At 43.0% G+C, this 22,471-nt stretch overlaps 1 protein-coding gene across 3 annotated transcripts in view; it reads left to right on the forward strand.

Moving 5' to 3' along the window:
- The window catches only part of btbd9 (BTB (POZ) domain containing 9), a 129,068-nt gene that overhangs the window by 32,660 nt on the left and 73,937 nt on the right, over nt 1-22,471 (forward strand). For all 3 annotated transcript variants that reach the window (XM_059983070.1, XM_059983071.1, XM_059983072.1), the window contains exons 5-6: nt 2,446-2,665; nt 19,160-19,279. In XM_059983070.1, the coding sequence (XP_059839053.1) occupies nt 2,446-2,665; nt 19,160-19,279 (340 nt within the window). The remainder of the gene's footprint in view (nt 1-2,445; nt 2,666-19,159; nt 19,280-22,471) is intronic.

The following is a 22,471-nucleotide window of genomic DNA, read 5'->3' on the forward strand; positions in this document are numbered from 1 at the left end:
TCAACACCAGTTGAACAACATGGCATCTTACCTCTAGCTGAAGCCATGAATTTACCAGCCAGACCCACTGCTTTAGCGGAAAACTGCTAAAATGAAATACTACAGCATAGCAGTAGGAATCTTAAGCAGGTCATTACAAGAGTAACATTGATGCTCACGGTCATGGAGAATCAGTGAGGGTCACACTCACGGAATAACACTGTTGGTCACATTCAGGACCAATCAGTGCAGGTCACACTCTCAGAGTAACACCAGTGGCCACGGTCAGTGAGAACCGGTGAGGGTCATACTCATGGAATAACACTGTTAGTCACAGTCAGTGAGAATCAGTGCAGGTCACACTCACAGTGTAACACTGGTGGTCACAGTCAGGGACAATCAGTGCAGGTCACACTCACGAAATAACACTGGTGATCACAGTCAGGGAGAATTGATGAGGGTCACACTCTCGGAGTAACAATCGATGAAGGTCACACTCTTGGAGTAACACCAATGGTTACAGTCAGGGAGAATCAATCCCAGGCACAGTTCTGAATTAACACTGGTGGTCACGGTCAGGGAGAAGCAGTAAGGGTCACACTCATGGAGTAAACCAGACAACACACTCCTGTTGTAACAATAGAGTTCATAGTTGCGGAATAACACTGAAGTGTCACACGAAGATTAATATTACAGTACACATTCAGCATATTACAGAGTGGGACTCATTGTGTGTGATGGTGGGACACTCTTTGTGTTGGTAACATGCAGTACTTGCTTACTGTGGGTGACATACTCAGTGAGCGCTCTGGTTTGCTCCTGTAAGTAAGTGGGTAGCTGAGACATTTGCTTGGAAGCTATGCCTTGTTTAATTGTAGGTTGTCCGTTGCAGTGGACACCCACATGTAGTCATAAATAACTAAAGCACAGAAATAGGCCCTCCGACCAGTCCAGTCTATGCCAAACCAGTTAAACTGCCTTGTCCCGTCGACCTGCACCGGGATGATAGTCCTCCATAGCCCTCATATCCATTTACCTATCCAAATCTGACTTGAGCAGTGAAATTGAAATCGTACCAACCACTTATACTGGCAGCTCATTCCACACTCTCACTACTCTCGAGTGTAGTTTTCCCTCATGTTCCCCTTCAGCATTTCACCTTTTACCCTTAACCAATGACCACCCAACCTCAGTGGAAAAAGTCTACTTGCATCTACCCTATATATACCCCTCATAAGTTTTTATTCCTCTGTCTAATCACCCCTCATTCTTCTATGTCCCACGGAATGAAGTTCTAACTTATTCAATCTTTATAATTTACATCCTCAAGTCCCAGCAACATGTATGTAAATTTTCTCAGTACTCATTCAATCTTACTTATATCTTTCCTGTACCAAAACTGCACACAATATTCCATATTTGGAGTCACCAACATCTTAAACAACTTAAACATAACATGTCAATTCCTGTACTTACTACTTTGATCTATGAAGCCTGATATGCCAAAAGCTTTCTTAATGACCCTCTCTACCTGAGAGTCCACTTTCAATCCATTATGGTCCTGCATTCCAGATCCCTTTACTCAGTGCCCTGCCGCTGACTGTGTAAGACCTACCCTGGTAGGTCCTTGCAAAGTGCAGCACCTATCATTTATCTGCATTAAATTCCATCTTCCACTTTTCAGCCCATTTTTCCTACTGGCCCAGATCCTGCTGCAAGCTTTGATAGTCTTCCTCTCTGTCCATTACACCCTGAATCTTGGTGTCATCTGTAAACTTGCTGATCCAGTTAACCAAGTTTTCACCCAAATTGTAGATGTAGATGACAAATAACAACAGATCTTGCCCCGATCTCTGCGGCTCAACTAGTCACAGGCCTCCAGTCAGAGAGGCAACCATCTACTACCACTCTCTGGCTTCTCCTACAAAACCAATGTCTAATCCAATTTACTACCTTACCTTGAATGCCAAGCAACCGATCCTGGTGGTCTGTAATATAATCCCATGAACATGGTCATACCTTTATTATCCCTCAGTTCTACCCATAACATCTCAGTAGATGAGCTCTGCAATCTGTCCTTACTGGGCACTGCTATGACATTTTCCCTGACTAGTAGTATTATCCCTCCCCTTTAATCCCTCCTGCTCTATCATGTCTGAGATAATGGAATCCCAGTACAATCAGCTGCCAGTCCTGCTGCTTCTGCAACCAAGTCTCACTGATGGCTACAGTATCATAATTCCATGTGTTGATCATACCCTGAACTAATCTGCCTTTTTCTACAGTTCTTATTGCATTGAAATATATGCAACTCAGCACATTAGTCCAGGGATTGTCTGATAGAGCACAAGTATTTTATCATTGTCAGTAATAATTTAATCCTCCACTCTGTGTCTCGCTTTGAGTTGGCACTCAGTTGCCAGTTCATGAGCTCTTAATGACGTGCTCCGTCATTGTGTTCCCCAGTCCCAGATGAGAACATTGCCTCAATGAAGCATGGGGCGCAGGTCATCGGGGGAGAACTAAAGGCCGCCCTGCTCGATGGTGACACGCAGAACTACGACCTCGATCATGGCTTCTCTCGACATCCAATTGATGAGGACTGCCGGTCGGCCATTGAGGTTAAATTGGGCCAAGCATCAATCCTCAACCAGATCCGCATGTTGCTGTGGGACCGTGACAGCAGGTGGGTCCTTGGAAAACCTGATCCTCCCGTGGTGCAATCACAGAACAAATAATCACTAGAAAAGCCCTCTGTCAATACAAGCTAATGTGAGCCAGCACATGCCAACATGTGCCATGTGGGAATGTCAGCATCTGCTTACCTACAATGCCCAAAGGAAATTAAGTGGTAGTTGGCCAGGAATGGAGATAAATCTATTGCAAAGAATCCTCGTGCCACCCTATCATGGATAGGGTTTCTCTTGTCCTCACTTACCACCCTACCAGCCTCCGCATCCAGCTCCTAATTCTCCGCAGTTTCTGCCACTTCCAACAGGATCCCACCACCAAGGACATCTTTCCCTCCCCCCTACATTGTGCTTTCCTCAGGGATCATTTCCTACGTGACTCCCTTGTCCATTTGTCCCTCCCCACTGATCTTCCTCCTGACACTTATCCGTGCAAGTGGAACAAGTGCTATACCTAACCCTACACCTCCTCCCCACTACCATTCAGAGCTACAAACAGTCCTTCCAGGTGAGGTGACATTTCACCTGTGAGTCTGTTGGAGTCATTTACTGTGTCCAGTGCTCCTGGTGTAGCCTCTTGTATATTGGTGAGACCCACCGTTGATTGGGAGACTGCTTTGCCGAGCACTTACGCTCCATCCACTGGTAAAAGCAGTATCGCCTAGCGGCAACCCATTTTAATTCCACTTCCCATTCCTATATGTCTATTCATGGCCTCCTCTACTGTCACGATGAGGCCTCCCTCAGGCTGGAGGAGCAACACCATATTTTCCGACTGGGTTGCCTCCAACATGAGGGCATGAACATTAAATTCTCAAACTTCCGGTAATGCCCCCTTCTCTAATCCTCATTCCCATTTCCCTCTCTCATTTTATCTCCATGCCTGCCCATCACCTCCCTATAGTTCTTCTGCCCCCTTTTCTTTCTTCCATGGCCTTCTGTCTTCCCCCTTCCCCCTTAGATTTCCCCTTCTCCAACCCTGTATCTCTTTCACCAATCAACTTCCCAGTTCTTTACTTCACCCATCCCTTTCTCAGTTTCTCCTATCACCTTGTGTTTCTCCCTCCCTTCTCCCCATCTTTTAACTCTACTTCTCATCTTTTTTTTCTTCAGCCCTGCTGAAGGGTATCGGCCTGAAATGTCGACTATACTCTTTTCCGTAGATACTGCCTGGCCTGCTAAGTTCCCTCAGCATTTTGTGTGTGTTGCTTGCATATACACAGCTTTGTTCTTGCTCAAGGCCAACTTAAACTGGAGGGCCATAAGAAGGTTGGAAGTAGAACTAGGATTGACCATTCAACTCATCTAGCTTGTTCTTCCATTTAACAGGACCTTGTCTCATTAGTTCCACCCTATCCCCATATTCCCGGATTCCTCTCATATCCCTCTATAAAGCATCAGCGGAGAAAATGTACAGAGATCTTTCTGACTTACCTATCCATAGGTTAAGCCCCAGAAGACTGGAGACTAGTCATTGTTCCTTCATTTAAAAAGCACAATAGGAGTAATCCAGAAAATTATAGGCTGGTAAAAATGAGATCAAAGGTAGGGAAGTTAATGGGGAGGATTCTTAGGAATAAGATATGCTGGCATTTGGAGAAACATGGGCTTATTAGGAATAGTCAGCTTAGCTTTGTGTGGGGAAGGTCACATGTTACTAACTTGAATGTTTTGAAGAGGTTACAGCAGTGGATGTTGTATACATAGTCTTCCAGAAATTACTATATATAAATATATATATTCCATGTTGTCCAGTCTCCTCCATTTACAGCATGAAATAAATATATATGTATAGTAATGTACCGTCTCCATAATGACTTGATCTTCTCGATCAGTCTATCATGAACGACCTTGCCAGTGGCAATAGAATCAGGGATCTGTCACACCAGACAAGACCCAAGATGCAGACTGTGCAAGGAATCCACTGAAACAATCGTGCTCATGGTATCAGGGATCGCATACACTGATGGGCATAACCAAGTTTCAGGCATTGTGTATAAGAATATCTGCATTGAGTATGAATTGGACACTTACAAGTCCAAATGGGAAATACCCAAGAAGGTAGTGGAGAATGACAGAGCTAAGATCTTGTGGGACTTCCAAATATAGACTGATATGCAGATACTGGCCAACCAACCAGCCTTAGAAATATTGGACAAGGAACAGAAGAAAACAATAGTAATCCCGAATGACAGTAACATCAGGAAGAAGGAATATGAGAAGGTGAAGAAATACCAGGAGCATATTGAAAGGATGTAGAAGATTAAAGCCAGAGGAATCCTGGTGCTGATAGGAGCACTTGGAGCTGTGACACCTGGACTTGGAGAGTGGCTCCAGCAAACCCCAGGACCAACATCTGAGATCTCGGTCCAGAAGAGCACACTACTAGGAACATCAAGGATACTGCCCTAAATCCTCAAGCTCATATAAAAAGTATTCACCCCTCTTGGAAGTTTTCATGTTTTATTGTTTTGCAAACATTGAATCACAGTGGATTTAATATGGCCTTTTTGACACTGATCAAAAGAAAACAACTCGGATCTCTACAAAGTGATCTAAGTTAATTACAAATATAAAGCACAAAACAATTGATTGCATAAGTATTTATCCTTCTTTAACATGACACACCAAATCATCACTAGTGCAGCCACGAGGAAATCTGTAGATGCTGGAAATTCAAACAACAGCATACACAAAATGCTGGTGGAACACTGCAGGCCAGGCAGCATCTATAAGGAGAAGCACTGTCGACGTTTCGGGCCGAGATAGGAGATCATTTCGCATTTCCCCCTCCCCCCACTACTTTCAAATCTCTTACCATCTTTCCTTTCAGTTAGTCCTGACGAAGGGTCTCGGCCCAAAAAATCGACAGTGCTTCTCCTCATAGATGCTGCCTGGCCTGCTGTGTTCCACTAGTGCAGCCAATTGGATTTAGAAGTCACATAAAAGGTTAAATGGAGGCTATTTTCAAAAACTGTGTGACCGTGCAAGAAGGGGACTAGTGAGGAAGGCCACCAAGAGATCTGTGACAACCTAGGAGGAGTTGCAAGCTTCAGTGGCTGAGGTGGGAGAGATTGCACATACAACAACTGTTCTCTGGGTGCTTCACCAGTCACAGCTTTATGGAGAGTGGCAAAGAGAAAGCCACTGCTGAAAAAAACTCACATGAAATCTCATCTAGAGTTTGCCAGAAGGCATGTGGGAGACGCTGAAGTTAGCTGGAAGAAGGTTCTATGGTCTGATGAAACTAGAATCGAGCTCTTTGGCCATCAGACTTGTATGTTATGTTACACATCATCCCACCTTGAAGCATGGTGGTGGCCGCATCATGTTGTGGGGGTGTAGCAGGCTCTGGAAAGCTTGTAAAGGTAGAACATAAAATGAATGCAGCAAAATATGAGAAGTTCTAGAGGAAAACCTGATGCAATCTGCAAGGGAACTGTGACTTGGGAGAAGATTTGTTTTCTAGATTTCATAAGGTACATTTAATGTCAGAGAAATGTATACAATATGCATCCTGAAATTTTTCTTCACAAACACCCAAGAAAACAGAGGAGTGCCCCAAGGAAGGAATGACAGTTAAATGTTAGAACACCAAAGCCCCCCCCACCTCCCCCCTCCCACGCACAAACAGCAGCAAGGCAACGTTTGCCCCCTCTGCCACCAGCAAGAAATCATCAGCACCCTCCATCAAGCACTCAGGCATGCAGCAGAGCATCAGTAAAGACACCGACTTGCAGTACCCCAAAAACTACTCATTCACCCAGTAATTTGACATACCACAGGCTTGCTCTCTCCCTAATAAGGGAAAAAGAGGTTTCCCTGTTTCACAGCGAGGGGAGATTCATAACGAATAACTCACGGATTTACGATGTTAAAAGTCTGTTGCGTCGCTTTTTTCAAGCTCTGTACCTAGAGAGTCGGGACCAGAAAGGTGCAGAGCTCTGGACACACAACTTACAGCAGCTAACCCGCTGCTCCCGATGAGATGATATTCTAGTAAAACAAAGACCCCAAGTGTAAAGCCAAAGTTAGACAGAAGTTAAAAACAACAAAGTTAATGTCCTGGAGTAACCAAGTCAGAGTCCATCCTCAATCCAATTTAAGAAATGGCTGGACTTGAAAAGGGCTATTCACTCATAATATACATACAATCTGACAGAGATTGGGCAGTTTTTTTAAAGAAGAATGTGAGAGAAATTGCAGTGTCCAGATGTGCAAAGCTGATAAGAGACCGATCCACACACAAGGCTGTAATTGTGCCAAATGTGCATCTACTAAATACTGATTTGAAGGGTGTGAATAATTATGTAATCAATTATTTTGTGTTTTATATTTGCAATTAATTTAGATACCTTTGTAGCTGTCTGTTTTCATTTTGACACAAAAGTGTTTTTATGTTAAATCCAGTGTGATTCAATTTTGTATTGAATATATATACTGAATATCCTATATATATATAGAATTGACTTTATTACTTACACCCTTCATATATGTGAGGAGTAAAAATCTTTACGTTATGTCTGCATCTAACTGTGCAATGTAATTTATAGTAATTTATGTAAATATTATGTAGAACAGGGTAGTTGATATAACAGAAATTCAATTGTATCAGCATGAATTAAGCAGTCTGATGGCCTGGTGGCAGAAGGTGTCCCAGAGGCTGTTGGTCCTGCCTTTTATGCTGCGGTGCCGTTTCCCAGATGGTAGCAGCTGGAACAGTTTGTGGTTGGGGTAACTCAGGTCTCCAATGATCTTTCAGGCCTTTTTTATGCTCCTATTGCTGGAAATGTCCCGACTAGTGGGAAGTTCATATCCACAGATGCGCAGGGCTGTCTGCACCACTCTGCAGAGTCCTGCGATTGAGGGAAGTAAATTTCCTATACCAGGCAGTGATGCAGACAGTCAGGATGCTCTCAGTTGTGCCTCTATAGAAAGTATTCTTAGGATTTGGGGGCCCATACCAAACTTTTTCAACTGTCTGAGGTGACAAAGGTGCTGTTGTACCTTTTTTACCACACAGCTGGTATGTACAGACCACGTTAGATCCTTGGTGATGAACTTAAAGCTGTTCGCCCTCTCAACCCCAGATCCATTGATGTCAATAGGGGTTAGCCTGTCTCCATTCCTCCTGTAGTCCACAGCCAGCTCCTTTGTTTTTGCAGCATTGAGGGAGAGGTTGTTATCTTGATACCACTGTGTCAGGGTGATGACTTCTCTGTAGGCTGCCTCATTATTATTTGAGATTAGGCCAATCAGTGTAGTGTTGTCAGCAAACTTACTTAGCAGATTGGAGCTGTGGGTGGCAACATAGTCATGGGTAAACAGAGAGTAAAGGAGGGGGCTGTGTGGGTGGTAGCATGCTGCAGATGTAGTGCTTGACCAGCCTCTCAAACCATTTGCTTATTATTGAGGAGAGTGTGACAAGATGTCAGTCGTTCAGACATGTTACCTTGGTCTTTTTAGGTACAGGGACAATGGTGGGTGATTTGAAGCAGGAGGGCACTCAACACTGGGAGACGAAGCGATTAAAAATGTCAGTAAACACACCTGCCGGTTGTGTCGCGCACATCCTGAGTACCCACCCTGGGATGCCATCTGGTCCCGCAGCCTTGTGACTGTCCACTTGTTGGAAATACCTACGTACTTCAGCGTCAGAAATGGCCAAGGTGCAGGTCGCATCAGCTGTAGGTTTCCTCAGGGGTTCAATATTGGCGACATCGAATCGAGCATAAAAAAGATTTAGCTCATATGGGAGAGAGGCAGCAATGTTGGAAACTCCACTGCATTTATCTTTGAAGTATGCAGAGTTGTACAGACCTTGCCATAAGCTGCGTGTCTTGTTGGTGGAGAGTTCAGTGTGGGTCTTGTCCCTGTATTGTTGTTTTGCTGCCTTGATGACTTTGCGCAGATCGAAGCTGCATTTTTTGAGTTCCTGCTGATTACCGGCAATGTAAGCTCTACATATGTGTGTATGTAAGTATATGTATTTAAGAAATGTGGTGTAAGTGACATTGACAGTGGAATGACTGTTGCTGCCAGACTTTCATGCACAACTGTCTCTGGATTCTGTAGACAATGGTGAGAAAAACACAAAATATCCGGCTGTGTGGGTGAAAATGCCAGGTTAATGAGAGAAGTCGAAGGAGAATGACCAGACTGATTTAAGCTAACAGGAAAACAACAGTAACTCAAATAACCATGCATTACAACAGTGGCCTGCAGAAGATCATCTCTGAATGCACAACACGTCAAACCTTGAAATAGATGGGCTATAGCAGCAGAAGACCGCCCCTGTAGCTAATAAAGTGGCCACTGTGTGTGTGGATAAAAATGTAGGTGCCCCGATGAGTAAATATGCAGACAACATAATTATTGTGAACAATGTATTCGGTTAGTTGGAAAAGCTCTTTGGTATTAGTCTTTTAGGACCTCTGAACAACAGAACCATACTGATTACCTTGGCTTAATGCTTGCCTTTCCAACTGTAGATTAATCCCATCCCTCAGAGTTGTTTTCCAAAGATTCAGACGCACTGCTTCTAATTAATTGACTTATCCCTGCTGCCCTTCTTGAATAAGGGTACTGCAGTTACAAAGCTGATGTAGATCATCAGAGTTCCTTGGGATTTGCCAGTGATTAGGCTCATTAACTTCCCTGCTAATTCTTTCCTAATAGTGATTTGTTTTGTTCATCATTTACACTGGACCTTTGGCTGATGCTCTCATTTTTTTCATATTTGCTTAGTTTACTCCTAAATTCTCTTTTCCCTTTATTTAGCAATATTTTAATCTTCTGTTGCTGAATTCCAAAACATTTACTTGCACATGGATTCCTGCCATCCCAGGAATCAATCTGGTGAACCTTCTCTGTACTCCCTCTATGGCAAGAATGTCTTTCCTCAGATTAGGGGACCAAAACTGCACACAATATTCTAGGTGCGGTCTCACCAGGGCCTTGTACAACTGCAGTAGAACCTGCCTGCTCCTGTACTCAAATCCTTTTGCTATGAATGCCAACATACCATTTGCCTTTTTCACCGCCTGCTGTACCTGCATGCCCACCTTCAATGACTGGTGTACAATGACACCCAGGTCTTGTTGCATCTCCCCTTTTCCTAATCGGCCATCGTTCAGATAATAATCTGTTTTCCTGTTCTTGCAACCAAAGTGGATAACCTCACATTTATCCACATTAAATTGCATCTGCCATGAATTTGCCCACTCACCTAACCTATCCAAGTCACCCTGCATCCTCTTAGCATCCTCCTCACAGCTAACACCGCCGCCCAGCTTCGTGTCATCAGCAAACTTGGAGATGCTGCATTTAATTCCCTCGTCTCAATCATTAATATATATTGTAAACAACTGGGGTCCCAGCACTGAGCCTTGCGGTACCCCACTAGTCACTGCCTGCCATTCTGAAAAGGTCCCTTTACTCCCATTCTTTGCTTCCTGACTGCCAACCAATTCTCTATCCACATCAATACCTTACCCCCAATACCGTGTGCTTTAAGTTTGCGCACTAATCTCCTGTGTGGGACCTTGTCAAAAACCTTTTGAAAATAAATATACCACATCCACTGGCTCTCCCCTATCCACTCTACTAGTTACATCTTCAAAAAAATTCTATAAGATTCGTCAGACATGATTTTCCTTTCACAAATCCATGCTGACTTTGTCCGATGATTTCACCTCTTTCCAAATGTGCTGTTATCACATCTTTGATAACCGACTCTAGCATTTTCCCCACCACCGATGTCAGACTAACCGGTCTATTATTCCCCGGTTTCTCTCCCTCCTTTTTTAAAACATGGGGTTACATTAGCCACCCTCCAATCCTCAGGAACTAATCCAGAATCTAAGGAGTTTTGAAAAATTATCACTAATGCATCCACTATTTCTTGGGCTACTTCCTTAAGCACTCTGGGATGCAGACCATCTGGCCCTGGGGATTTATCTGCCTTTAATCCCTTCAATTTACCTAACACCACTTCCCTACTAACATGTATTTCCCTCAGTTCCTCCATCTCACTAGACCATCGGTCCCTTACTATTTCCTGAAGATTATTTATGTCCTCTTTAGTGAAGACAGAACCAAAGTAGTTATTCAATTGGTCTGCCATGTCTTTGTTCCCTATGATCAATTCACCTGTTTCTGACTGTAAAGGACCTACACTTGACTTGACCAATCTTTTTCTTTTCACGTATCTCTGAAAGCTTTTACAGTCAGTTTTTATGTTCCCTGCCAGCTTTCTCTCATAATCTTTTTTCCCTTTCCTAATTAAGCCTCCTCTGCTGGTCTCTGAATTTCTCTCAGTCCCAGTGATATGCTGCTTTTTTTTGCTAATTTATATGTTTCTTCTTTGGACTTGATACTATCCCTAATTTCCCTTGTCAGCCATGGGTGCACTACCTTCCCTGGTTTATTCTTTTGCCAAACTGAGATGAACAATTGTTGTAGTTCATACATGCAATCTTTAAATGCTTGCCGTTGCATATCCTCCGTCAACTCTTTAATTATCATTTGCCAGTCTATCTTAGCTAATTCACGTCTCATACCTTCAAAGCTACCCTTCTTTAAGTTCAGAACCTTTGTTTCTGAATTAACTATGTCACTCTCCATCTTAGTGAAGAATTCCACCATATTATGGCCACTCTTACCCAAGGGGCCTTGCACAACAAGATTGCTAACTAACCCTTCCTCATTGCTCAATACCCAATCTAGAATGGCCTGCTCTCTAGTTGGTTCCTCGACATGTTGGTTCAGAAAACCATCCCGCATACATTCTAAGAAATCCTCTTCCTCAGCACCCTTACCAATTTGGTTCACCCATCTATATGTAGATTGAAGTCACCCATTATAACTACTGTTCCTTTATTGCACGCATTTCTAATTTCCTGTTTAATGCCATCCCCAACCTCACTACTACTGTTAGGTGGCCTGTACACAACTCCCACCAGCGTTTTCTGCCCCTTAGTGTTATGCACTGTACCCACATCGATTCCTCTCCTATGTGATGGGAGAAGGGGGAAGCAAAAATGTCCAGTGTGGTTGGGGTCTTTGAGTTTGCGGGCTGCTTTACTGAGGCAGCGAGAAGTATAGGAGAATCCATAGAGGATTTCCTTGATGTGCTGAACTGGGTCCACAACTCTGGAGATTTTCTCGTGGTCATGAGCAGAACAGTTGCCATACTTAGATGTGATGTATCCAGGTAGGATTCCTTTTATGATGTATTGATGAAAATTGGTAAGAGTCGAAGGGAACATGCTGAATTTCTTTAGCTTCCTGAGGAAGTAGAGGTATTGGTGAGCTTTCTTAGCCATAGCACTTACATGGTTTGATCACAAGTTACTGGAACTTAGGAACTTGAAAGATTCAATTCCATTGGTGTAGACAGGTGCATGTGCACCACCTCACTCCCTGAAGTGAATAACCAGCTCTCTGGTTTTACTGACATTGAAGTCAAGGTTATTGTCATGTGACCATGTCACGAGGCTATCTCCTTCCTGTATTGCAACCCATCATTATTTGAGATATGGCCCACACTGTGGTATCATCTGCAAAGTCGTAGATGGATTTAGAAAAGAATCTGGCCACGCAGTCATAAGTATACTCAGTAGATCAGAGGGTAAGGATTCAACCTTGTTGAGCACCATTGTTCGGAGTAATCATTGTGGAGCTATTGTTGTCTATCCTTACTGTCTGTTGGCTGTTGGTCAAGAAGTCGAGGATCCATTTTCAGTGGGAGAGGATGACTTTCAGGGTTCACAGTTATGTGATGAGTGCTTAGAATTATAGTATTGAAAATGGAGCTGTAATCAATAAGCAATATTTATTTATTATTAGAGAGGTTGGACAAAGTGGGATTGCGTTCTCTGGAGAATCAGAGGTTTACAGCCAGTCAGAAATGGGATAAATAGGATAGGCAGAATCTTTTACCCAGGATAGAAATGCATTTAAGGTGAGGGAAAAATGTTTAAAGGAGTTATGCATGGGATGTTTTGTTTACAAAGAGTGATAGGTGCTTGGTACAGGCTTCCAGGAGGTGCTGTGTTTGAGAGACTTTTAATAGGTAAATGAATATGCATTGAATGTGGGTCATGTACAGCAGGTGGGATTATTTGCACATTGTGATCAGCACAGACATGGTGGAGCAAAGGGCTTGTAGTGTTTTAAATTCCATTCCTAATCCTCCTTGGTGGAGTCATAAGTAGATAATGAAGAGATGACAGATAAAGCCATAAGGCATCATAGGAGCAGAATTAGGCCAATCAGCCCATCAAGTCTGCTCCGCCAATCCATCGTGGCTGATCCTGGATCCTACTTCATGCCATACACCTGCCTTCTCGCCATATCCTTTGAAGCCCAAACTGATCAGGAAACTGTCAACTTTCACCTTAAGTATATCCACAGAAGTCTCGGCCCGAAACGTCGACATCGCTTCTCCCTATAGATGCTGCCTAGCCTGCTGTGTTCTACCAGCATTTTGTGTGTGTTGTTGTTTGAATTTCCAGCATCTGCAGATTTCCTCGTGTTTGCACTGTACTCCAAATGTGGCCTGAGTGGTGTCTTATAAAGGCTCAGCATTATCTCCTTACTTTTATATTCTATTCTCCTTGAAATAAATGCCAACATTGCATGTGCCTTCTTTACCACAGACTCAACTTGTCAATTGACCTTCTGGGACTCTTGCACGAGGGCTCCCAAGTCCCTCAGCACATCTGATGTATGAACATTCATCTCCTTTAGATAATAGTCTGCACTTTTGTTCGTTTTACCAAAATGCATTATCATACATTTCCAATCACTGTATTCCATCTGCCACTGTTTTGCTCATTCTTCCGATTTGTCTCAGTCTTGCTGCAATTGCATTGCTTCCTCAGCACTACCTACCTCTCCACCTATCTTTGTATCATCTGCAAACTTTGCCACAAAGCCATCAATTTAATTATTCAAATCATTGACAAACAGTGTGAAAAGTAGTGGCCACAGAACTGACCCCTGAGGAACACCACTAGTCACTAGCAGCCAACCAGAAATGGCCCCTTTTATTCACAGTCACTACCTCCTGTTTGTCCCCCATTCCACTATCCATGCCAGTGTCTTTACTGTAGCACCACAGAAATTTGTCTTGTTACCCCCAGCCTCGTGTGGCACCTTATCAAATGCCTTCTGAAAATCCAAGACACCCTCTCCCTCTCCATAGTCTCCTGCTTGTTACTTCCTTGAAGAACTCTAACAGATTTGTCAGGCAAAGTTTCCCTTTACAGAAACCATGCTGACTTTTCCTTATTTTATCACTAGTCTCCAAGTACCTCAAACCTTATCCTTAATAATGGTCTTAAACACTTTCCAAGCCACTGCAGTTAGGTTAACTGGCCTATAATATCTTTTCTTTTGTCTTTCTCCCTTCTTAAAGAGTGGAGTGATATTTGCAATCTTCCAGTCCTCTGGGACGCTGCCAGAATCATGTGATTATTGGAAGATCATGACATTAAATCTGTTATCTCTTCAGCAACCTCTCTCAGGACTCTGGGATGTACTCCACTTGGTCCAGGTGACTTATCCACCTTAAGACCTTTGAGTTTGCCTAGCACTTTTTGCTTTGTAATAGCAATGGCTCTCACTCCTGCTCCCTGACAGTCATGGACTTCTGGCACACTGCTTGTGTCTATCTCAGTGAAGAATGATGCAAAGTACCCATTAAGTTCATGTGCCATTTCTTTGTCCCCCACTACTACCTCACCAGCATCATTTTCCAGTGGTCTAATATCAACTCTCAACTCCCTTTTACTCTTTATATAACTGAAAAAGCTTTCAGTATCCTGCTTTATGTTATTGACTAGCTTTTCTCCGATAGCTTTTTTTAGTTGTCTTTTGTTTAATTCTAAAAGCTTCCCAATTATCCAACTTCCCACTCACTTTTGATACTTTAATGCCCTTTCCTTGGCTTTTATGCAGGCCTTAACTTCCTTTGTAAGCCATTTGAAAACTGCTTCTTCTAGAGAACATATCTATCCTGCGCCTTGTGAACTATTCCCCAAAACTTCAGTCATCCCTGCTCCGCTGTCATCCCAGCCAGTATCCTCCTCCAATCCACCTGGGCAAGTTGCTCTCTCATTCCTCTGTAATTCCCTTTATTCCATTGCAATACTGATACATGTGATTTTCTCCCTCTCAAAGGTTCTGGTCACAGTACAGCAAAGGTGTGGTAAATCATTGGTTAGATTTTACTTGGAGCGTTACGTGCAGTTCTGGTCTCACTACAGCAAGATGTGGTAGGAACAGGGTGTATAAAAGAGATACACCATAATATTGCCTGGAATGGAGAGACTGAGTCCAAAGGAGAGATTGGAACGAGTCCTGCTGAAGGGTCTCAGCCCAAAACGTCAACTGTACTTTTTTCCTTAGATGTTGCCTGGCCTGCTGAGTTCCTCCAGCATTTTCAATGTTTCACTTGTATTTCCAGTGCCTGCACATTTTCTCTTGTTTGTGAGAGATTGGATCGGCTGAATTTATTAAAGAAGTTACCTGGAACGGAGAGATTGAGTTCGAAGGAGGAATTGGATCAGCTTGGTTTATAAAAGATGTTACCCGGAATGGAGAGATCGAGTTCAAAGGAGAGATTAGATTGGCTGGATTCATTCACCCTGGAGCATAAAGGAGTGACCTTTATAAAATTCTGAAAGGCATGAATAAGATAGTTGCAATCATTTTATTTTTGCCAGGGCAAGGTTGTATAGTATTAGAGGGCACAGGTTTAAAGTAGGAGGGGAGAAGTGTAAAGGAGATATGAAGAGTTCAATTGTCAGGCTGAGGGTCGTGAATATGTGAAATAGCTGCCAGAGGAGATATTGGAACTGGTTTATTGTTGTGACCTGTACTGAGATACAGTGAAAAACTTATGTTTGTGTACCATCCAAGCAGATCATTCCATACATTAATACATCAAGGTAGTAAAACAAAATCAGAATTCAGGATATACGGAAGTTTGTCAGCCGGTGGTATAGTGGCATCAGCACTGGAGCTCATGGCAAATAGTCCCGAGTTCGAATGCAGCTGGCTCTTTGCACACGTTCCATCTATTGAGCAAACAACTCTGCCTCATATTAAAAAAAAGTCAAGTGCTATGGAAACAGCAAAAATGCTGCCCATTAAGGAACAACGAAACAACTCTTTTATGGAAAGTACAGTGTAGTTCGACAAATAAAGTGCAAGGGCCACAGCGAGATAATCAGGAGTTCAGATTTTAGCAGATGAGAGGTCCATTCAGGTTTGAGTCCATGTCAAATTTATTGTCCTATCTCAAACTTACATCTACAGAAAATTTGCTGCAGCATTACAGAATGTGAAAACAGCAAGATAAAAGCTGTCCTTAAGCCTGGTGGAGTATGTCCTCAAGCTTTTGTATGAGAGTGGAGACAGATACAACTACAAGTGGTTTTGAGCAGGGACTTAGATAGAAAAGGTGCAGAGGGATATGGTCCTAATGTAGATAGGTATAACAGTCAGCGTGGATGAGTTGGGCAGTTTCTGAGCTCAATATTTCTGTGATTCCATCATTCTTATCACTGTTGTTATTTCTGGCAGCATTATAATCCACTGTCTTAGAGTTAATTCTGTCTTTAATTTTTCCTGTAATCCATGGATGAGTTGAACAGTACAAATCTATAAATGATTGCACCACGCTTACTGTTGTTTTTGTGCCATAAAGAAATATGTATTATTGCAGATCCTGCATTATTTCTTTAAGACCTAGCCACTGCCTATCCATTGGCATATCATTTAATGTAACTTCCCAGCCAATGTATGCTTCATAGTTTCCTTTGTATAGATTGAAAGCACTGGTTGAATATTATATAATTCTGTCGTACTAAGGATGCTTTTTCCCCAAGGGCCCCTCTACAACAAGATTATGAATTAACTTGTTTGCATTGCATAGAACTCAATCTCAAATAATCAGCTGGCTCAATATACTGATCTGGAAGTCCATTCCAGCAATTCATCAAAATTGTTGGGACGAAACTGTCTGTTCCAGTCTCTAGTCATTACTACATTCCTCTTGTTTATACGGTGCTGTCTATCACAGCTACTAGTGGGAGGCCTCTACACAACCTGAGGAAGCATAATCAGGGTAATAAGTTAACAAGCATTTCTGAACAACCTGCATTGTGTAGAGCACAGGGGGAGGCCAATCAGTGCTGCAGACTCATTCCATTCACAGTCTGGGTATCTCACCCATTTTGCACAGTAATCACCTATTTACAATTCAGACCAGTTGCACCTTAGGAGAGGAGATTCACCAGGCTGCTGCCTAGCATGGAACATTTCACTTATGAAAACAGAGTGAAGAAGCTGCATTTTGTTTTTATTTTTGAGTGGAGAGTGAGGAGTAACTAATGGAGGTTACAAATTAATAGAGCATAGAACTGCACAGCAACAGACCCTTTGGTCCAGGACGTCTGCACTGACTATGAGGCCATATTAAACTACGCCTGCCTGTCCATGATCAACAGTCCTCTAATTTCCTGCGTTATTTGTGTGTCTGTTCAACAGCCTCTGAAGTACCACAATCTTATCTTCTTCCACCATTGCTCTTGATAATCCTTCCAGGCACCCACCACACTGTGTAAATAAATGAACAATCTTGCCCCACACAGCTCCTTTAAACTTTGATACTAAACCCTTGTTCTCCAGTACTTAGCATTTCTAACCAAGGAAAAATATTCTGAATATCTAAGCCTTTTCACAACTTTACAAACTTCTGTCAGATCTCTCTTTAGATTTTGTTACTCTAGAGAAAACAAGTTGTCTATGTAGCTCATACCTCCTAATCTAAGCAGCATTCTGGTAAACCTCATCAGTAGCCTTTCCAAATCTGCCACATCTTTCCTGTAATGGAGGCAACTAGAAATGCACATGATACTCTAAGTATGTCCTAAACAGATTTTTATACAGATGTAACGTGAATTTCTGGCTCTTATACTCAATAGCTTGACCAAGGAAACCTGCCATATGCCTTCTTTACAAGCTAATCTACCTGTGTAGTTATTTTTTTGTAAGCTGTAGACATAGACACCAATTTGCTCTGATTAAACGCCATTTGCCTTTTCTCCACCCATATCTCTAACCGATCCATATTCTGCTGCATCCTGTGATAGACACAAGAGATTTTACAGATGCTGGAAATCCAGAGCAATACACACAAAATGCTTGAGGAACTCAGCAGGACAGGCAGCATCTATGGCAATGAATAAACAGTTGATGTTTGGGCTGAGACCTTTCATCAGGACAGAAGAGTCCAACAGCATTTTGCGACATCTTCCCTTCTCTGCCACACTCCCAAAAGCCCCGAACCAAACTACTGACCATCACAAATCTCCCACTTCCCTGCTCTCTAGAACTTCTTCTGATTCCACCATCCTGATTGGCTGACACAACATTCCTAAGTTGAACAGCAGGGCTTCTTATCTTTAGCTGAAACCAAAACATTCTACCAGCAGGATACACTGCTTTTGCAGAAAACTGCTAAAATGAAAAAAAATCTACAGCAGAACAGTAGAATTCGTAATCAGGGCATTACAATTGTACAGTTGGGTATTCCCGTGCAAGTCTGTGCCCTGTGGTATTCTCGTCAGCTGTGTGTCAATGTGTGGTGGGATATTCCCGTGGGTAGTGTATGTCGGGGGATTCTCATGGGCGATGTGTGTCATTGTGTGGCTGTGTATTCCCATGACCTGTGTGTATGGGTGTGTGGCTGGGAATTCCAGTGGGTAGTATGTGCCGGTGTGTGGCTAGGGATTCCTGTGGGCTGTGTGTCAGTGTGAAGCTGTGTATCCCTGTGTGTGGCGGATGTTGATGTGGTCAGAGATTTCAATGAGCTGTGTGTCAGAGTGAGAGTGGGTATTCCCATGGGTGGCGAGTGTTGATGTGTGGCCAGGGATTCCTGTAGACAGTGTGTCAGTGTATGGATCTGTGTATTCTCATGACCTGTTTGTGTCAGTATTTGGCCGGGAATTCCTGTTGGTGGTGTGTGTCAGCGTGAGGTGATGTATTCCTATGGACTGTGTGTTGGTGTGTGACCAGGTATTCCCTTTGGTTGTGTGGTGAGGTAATCCCATGGATTGTGTCTTCGTTTGTTTCCGGGTATTCCTGTGGGCCTTGCGTCAGTTGGCAGCCAGTGCTTCCTTGGGTGGTGTGTTGCTGGGGACTTCAATCAAGAAGGTGCAGTGAGACGGTTTGGATGCAGGTGGAGGATGGAATGTTGTTTGGCATGGGGCTAATGGAGTATGGATTGATGAATGCTGTGGAGACAGTGTGGTTGAGGAGCTGTAGAAGGAACAGACAGCACTTTGTCTGGACTAAGGGCTTTCCTATACACAGTGAGACAATGGTGTGTGGAACCGTTGCTCTACCAATGTGGAATTTAGAGCTTTCTGTGCAGCCTTGACATCGCAGTGTGTATAATGAATCTCTTTCTGCTCTAGATCATATTCGTACTACATCGAAGTGTCAATGGATGAGCTTGATTGGATTCGTATAATTGATCATTCTAAGTACCTGTGTCGCTCCTGGCAGAACCTGTTCTTCAGCCCTCAGGTGTGTCGGTAAGTACACGCGGGGCAAGAGCGGTGATGATCTCGGGGTAGGTTAACTGAAGACTTTCAGTGTGCAGCCCCTTCCAGAGGCTTGTCAGTCTGACGGACTCTACGGGGTTGGAATTGCTGCATCCAGGAGACGGCTTCCTGTCAATGATGAAGTGCAATTCCCCCTTCTCACCCCAAGGGCGGCAGTAGGAGCTGAGGGGACACAGCAAGTGCATGGCAGTTGTCAACACTGTGATGTCTGCTGCAGAAGTTATCTGCAGTCCCAACATGAATTTGGTGAACTGTGCAGGCAATGGTATAGTAGAGAGCTGCAGACACAAGAGATTGGATGATGGCGATGTGGGGGAACACAGACATGGTGCGCCAGGATTGCCGCTTTACTGCGGTAGCAATTGCCGATTACAGTTCGATTCCCACTGCTGTCTGTAAGGAGTTTGTACGTTCTCCCCGTGACTGCATGGGTTTCTTTCAGTTGCTTCGGTTTCCTCCCACATTTCAAATATCGGTTATGATTAGTGAGTTGTGAGCCTGCTGTGTTCCCACTGGATTCATGTCAATACTTGCTAGCTGCCCAGCACAATTCTTGCTGATTTGATTTGACTCTGTCGATGCATTTCACTGTGTTTTGATGTACAGTACACATGAGAAATTATGCTGATCATTAAACTAAAACAACAAACAATTGGAGGAATTGAGGAGCAGGTATGAAAGTGGTGAATTGTTGGAGTTAGAGCCACTTGGACGGTGGTGAATCTTTGTATTTACTCAGCCAAGGATTGTAAGAATTCACTGGCATCCAGACACAGATACATGAATCTCTGGGTGTCTCGGAGTGGGAAAGCAGCAGGGAGGTCATGGAATGATGAAGATGGAATGGCCTACTCGTTTAGCAACATATAAGGAGGCCACTTGGCCCATTGGATCCATGCGGCTTCTGAAGACCCATCCCGTTGCCCTTGAAGCTTATTTTCTCTCACACCTGCCCCCCAAAAGCCAGTCAGTTCTTTTTGCCATTACCGTGCGAGCAGTCATTTAGAGAATGTGGGAGGAAAGCAGAACGCAGGAAGAACTCACACAGCCACAGGGAGAATAGGCAGACAACAGAATTCAGGATCAGCCTCAATCCCTGCACTGTGAGGCAACGGCACAACCCAGTGCACCATGCTGTTGCTCTTAATGCTGAAGCAAGATGAACCAGAAAGGAAGCCAAATCTGGCAAGTGTTGATCATCAGAGGGGAAGCTGGCATGGCAATGAGCACAGTTAAAAGCTGGCTATTGGATCCAAAACTGGCAGGAGGCAGAGGATGGTGCTCGAAGAACCATTTCTGTTTGTGACAAATGGGATTGGAGCTGGCACCCTTGTTATTAGTAAATAGATACTATTAATGACTTGAATGTGAAAATAGGAACCTTGATAACTAAGTTTACAGATGACATGCAATTTGGTGATTATGTGGATAATGAAGAAGGTTGTTGAAGGCTACAGAAAAGTACAGATTAGATGGAAAATTGGGCAGAGCATTTAATCCCAACAAGTGTACAGGATTTTCTGGCTATCTGGAGAAGACAAGTATCAGAGTTGTATTGTACATGTCGACTTTGACAATAAAATGAACCTTTGAACATTTGATTTTACAGTTAAAGATAGTCATGGGTTTGTGCAACACAGAAATAGACCCTTTGGCCCATCACATCAATGCCAACTGTGATATTTATCTATACTAATCCCATTTCTTGCACCATATCTCTCTTTACTATCCAAGTGCTTTTTAAATATTGCAATGTTATCTGCCACCACCATGTTCTCCAGCAGCTTCATTTGGAAAATCACCACCCTCTGTCGTATCTGTTTCTACCACCACCCTTGGCAGCACACACAAGAACCTACCACTCTCTGTGTAAAACAAAAATCTTCTCCACACATCCCTTTTGAACTTTCTCCCCCTCATCTTCAATGCATGGTCTCTGGTATTTCACATTCATACTCTAGGAAAAAAATGCCAGCAGTCTACCTTATCTATGCCTTTCATAATCCTATAAACTTTCATTGACCTCCACTGCTCTAGAGGAAGCTCCTCAAGTCCTAGAAACATCCCTGTAAATTTTCTTTGCACTCTTTCAATCTTATTTACCTCTGTTCTGTAGGTTGGTGACCAAAACTGCACACAATACTCTAAATTAGGTCTCAACAACTTTGTATACGAATTCAACATAACATCCCAACTCCTGTACTCAATACATTGATTTGTGAAGGCCAGTGTGCCAAAAGCTTTCTTAATGACCCTATCTACCTGTGACACCACTTTTAAGGAATTATAGACCTGTATTACCAGATACCTCTGTTCTACTGTGCTTCTCAGTGCCCTACCACTCATTGTGTAATGCCTCGCTTGGTTTGTCCTCCCAAAGGGCAACACCTCACATTTGTTTACATTAAATTCTATCTTTCTTTTTTCAGCCCATATTTCCAGCAGGTCCAAATCCTGCTGCAAGCTTCGATAGTCTTCCTCGCTGTCCACTAGATCTCCAAACCTTGGTGTCAAATGCAAATCTGCTGATCAGTTTACCTTATTATCATCTAGATTACCACATTATTATTCAGATCATTGAGATAGATGTCAAATAACAAAGAACCCAGATCCTTTCTGAAACAACAAAACAACAATAGCTATACTCCAATCCTCCAACACCTCACCTATGGTTAATGATATTTTAAATATCTCTGGTAGGGCCCGTGCAATTTTTGCACTAAATTCCCACAGGGTCTGAGGGAACACCTTTTCAGGTCCTGGGGAATTTATCCACCCTAATTTGCCTCAAGACAGCCAACACCTCCTCCTCTATAATCTATATAAGATCATATGACCTTGCAGCGGCTTTGCCACAATTCTGTAGACACCTCCCATTTACCAAGATTTTTTTTATTAAACTAAATATACTTTATTCAAAAATAAATTATCTACAATAAACCATTCAATGACTTTCAATCTTTTACAACTGTTTCCATTGCTGTCTTTACATTTTCACTTTTCGCCACCCACGTGGCACTCTGTTATTCCATATTTACATACACTTGTTTAGGGATATACACCCCGCTCCACTTACCAAGTATACCTTTGCCTCTAGTTGGGACTTCTGCATACTGATTAAGGAAAATTTCCTGAACATATTTGACAAACTCTTTCCCATCA

This window comes from Hypanus sabinus, chromosome 10 (genome assembly GCF_030144855.1).
Source record: "Hypanus sabinus isolate sHypSab1 chromosome 10, sHypSab1.hap1, whole genome shotgun sequence".
In the NCBI taxonomy this organism is placed as follows: domain Eukaryota; kingdom Metazoa; phylum Chordata; class Chondrichthyes; order Myliobatiformes; family Dasyatidae; genus Hypanus; species Hypanus sabinus.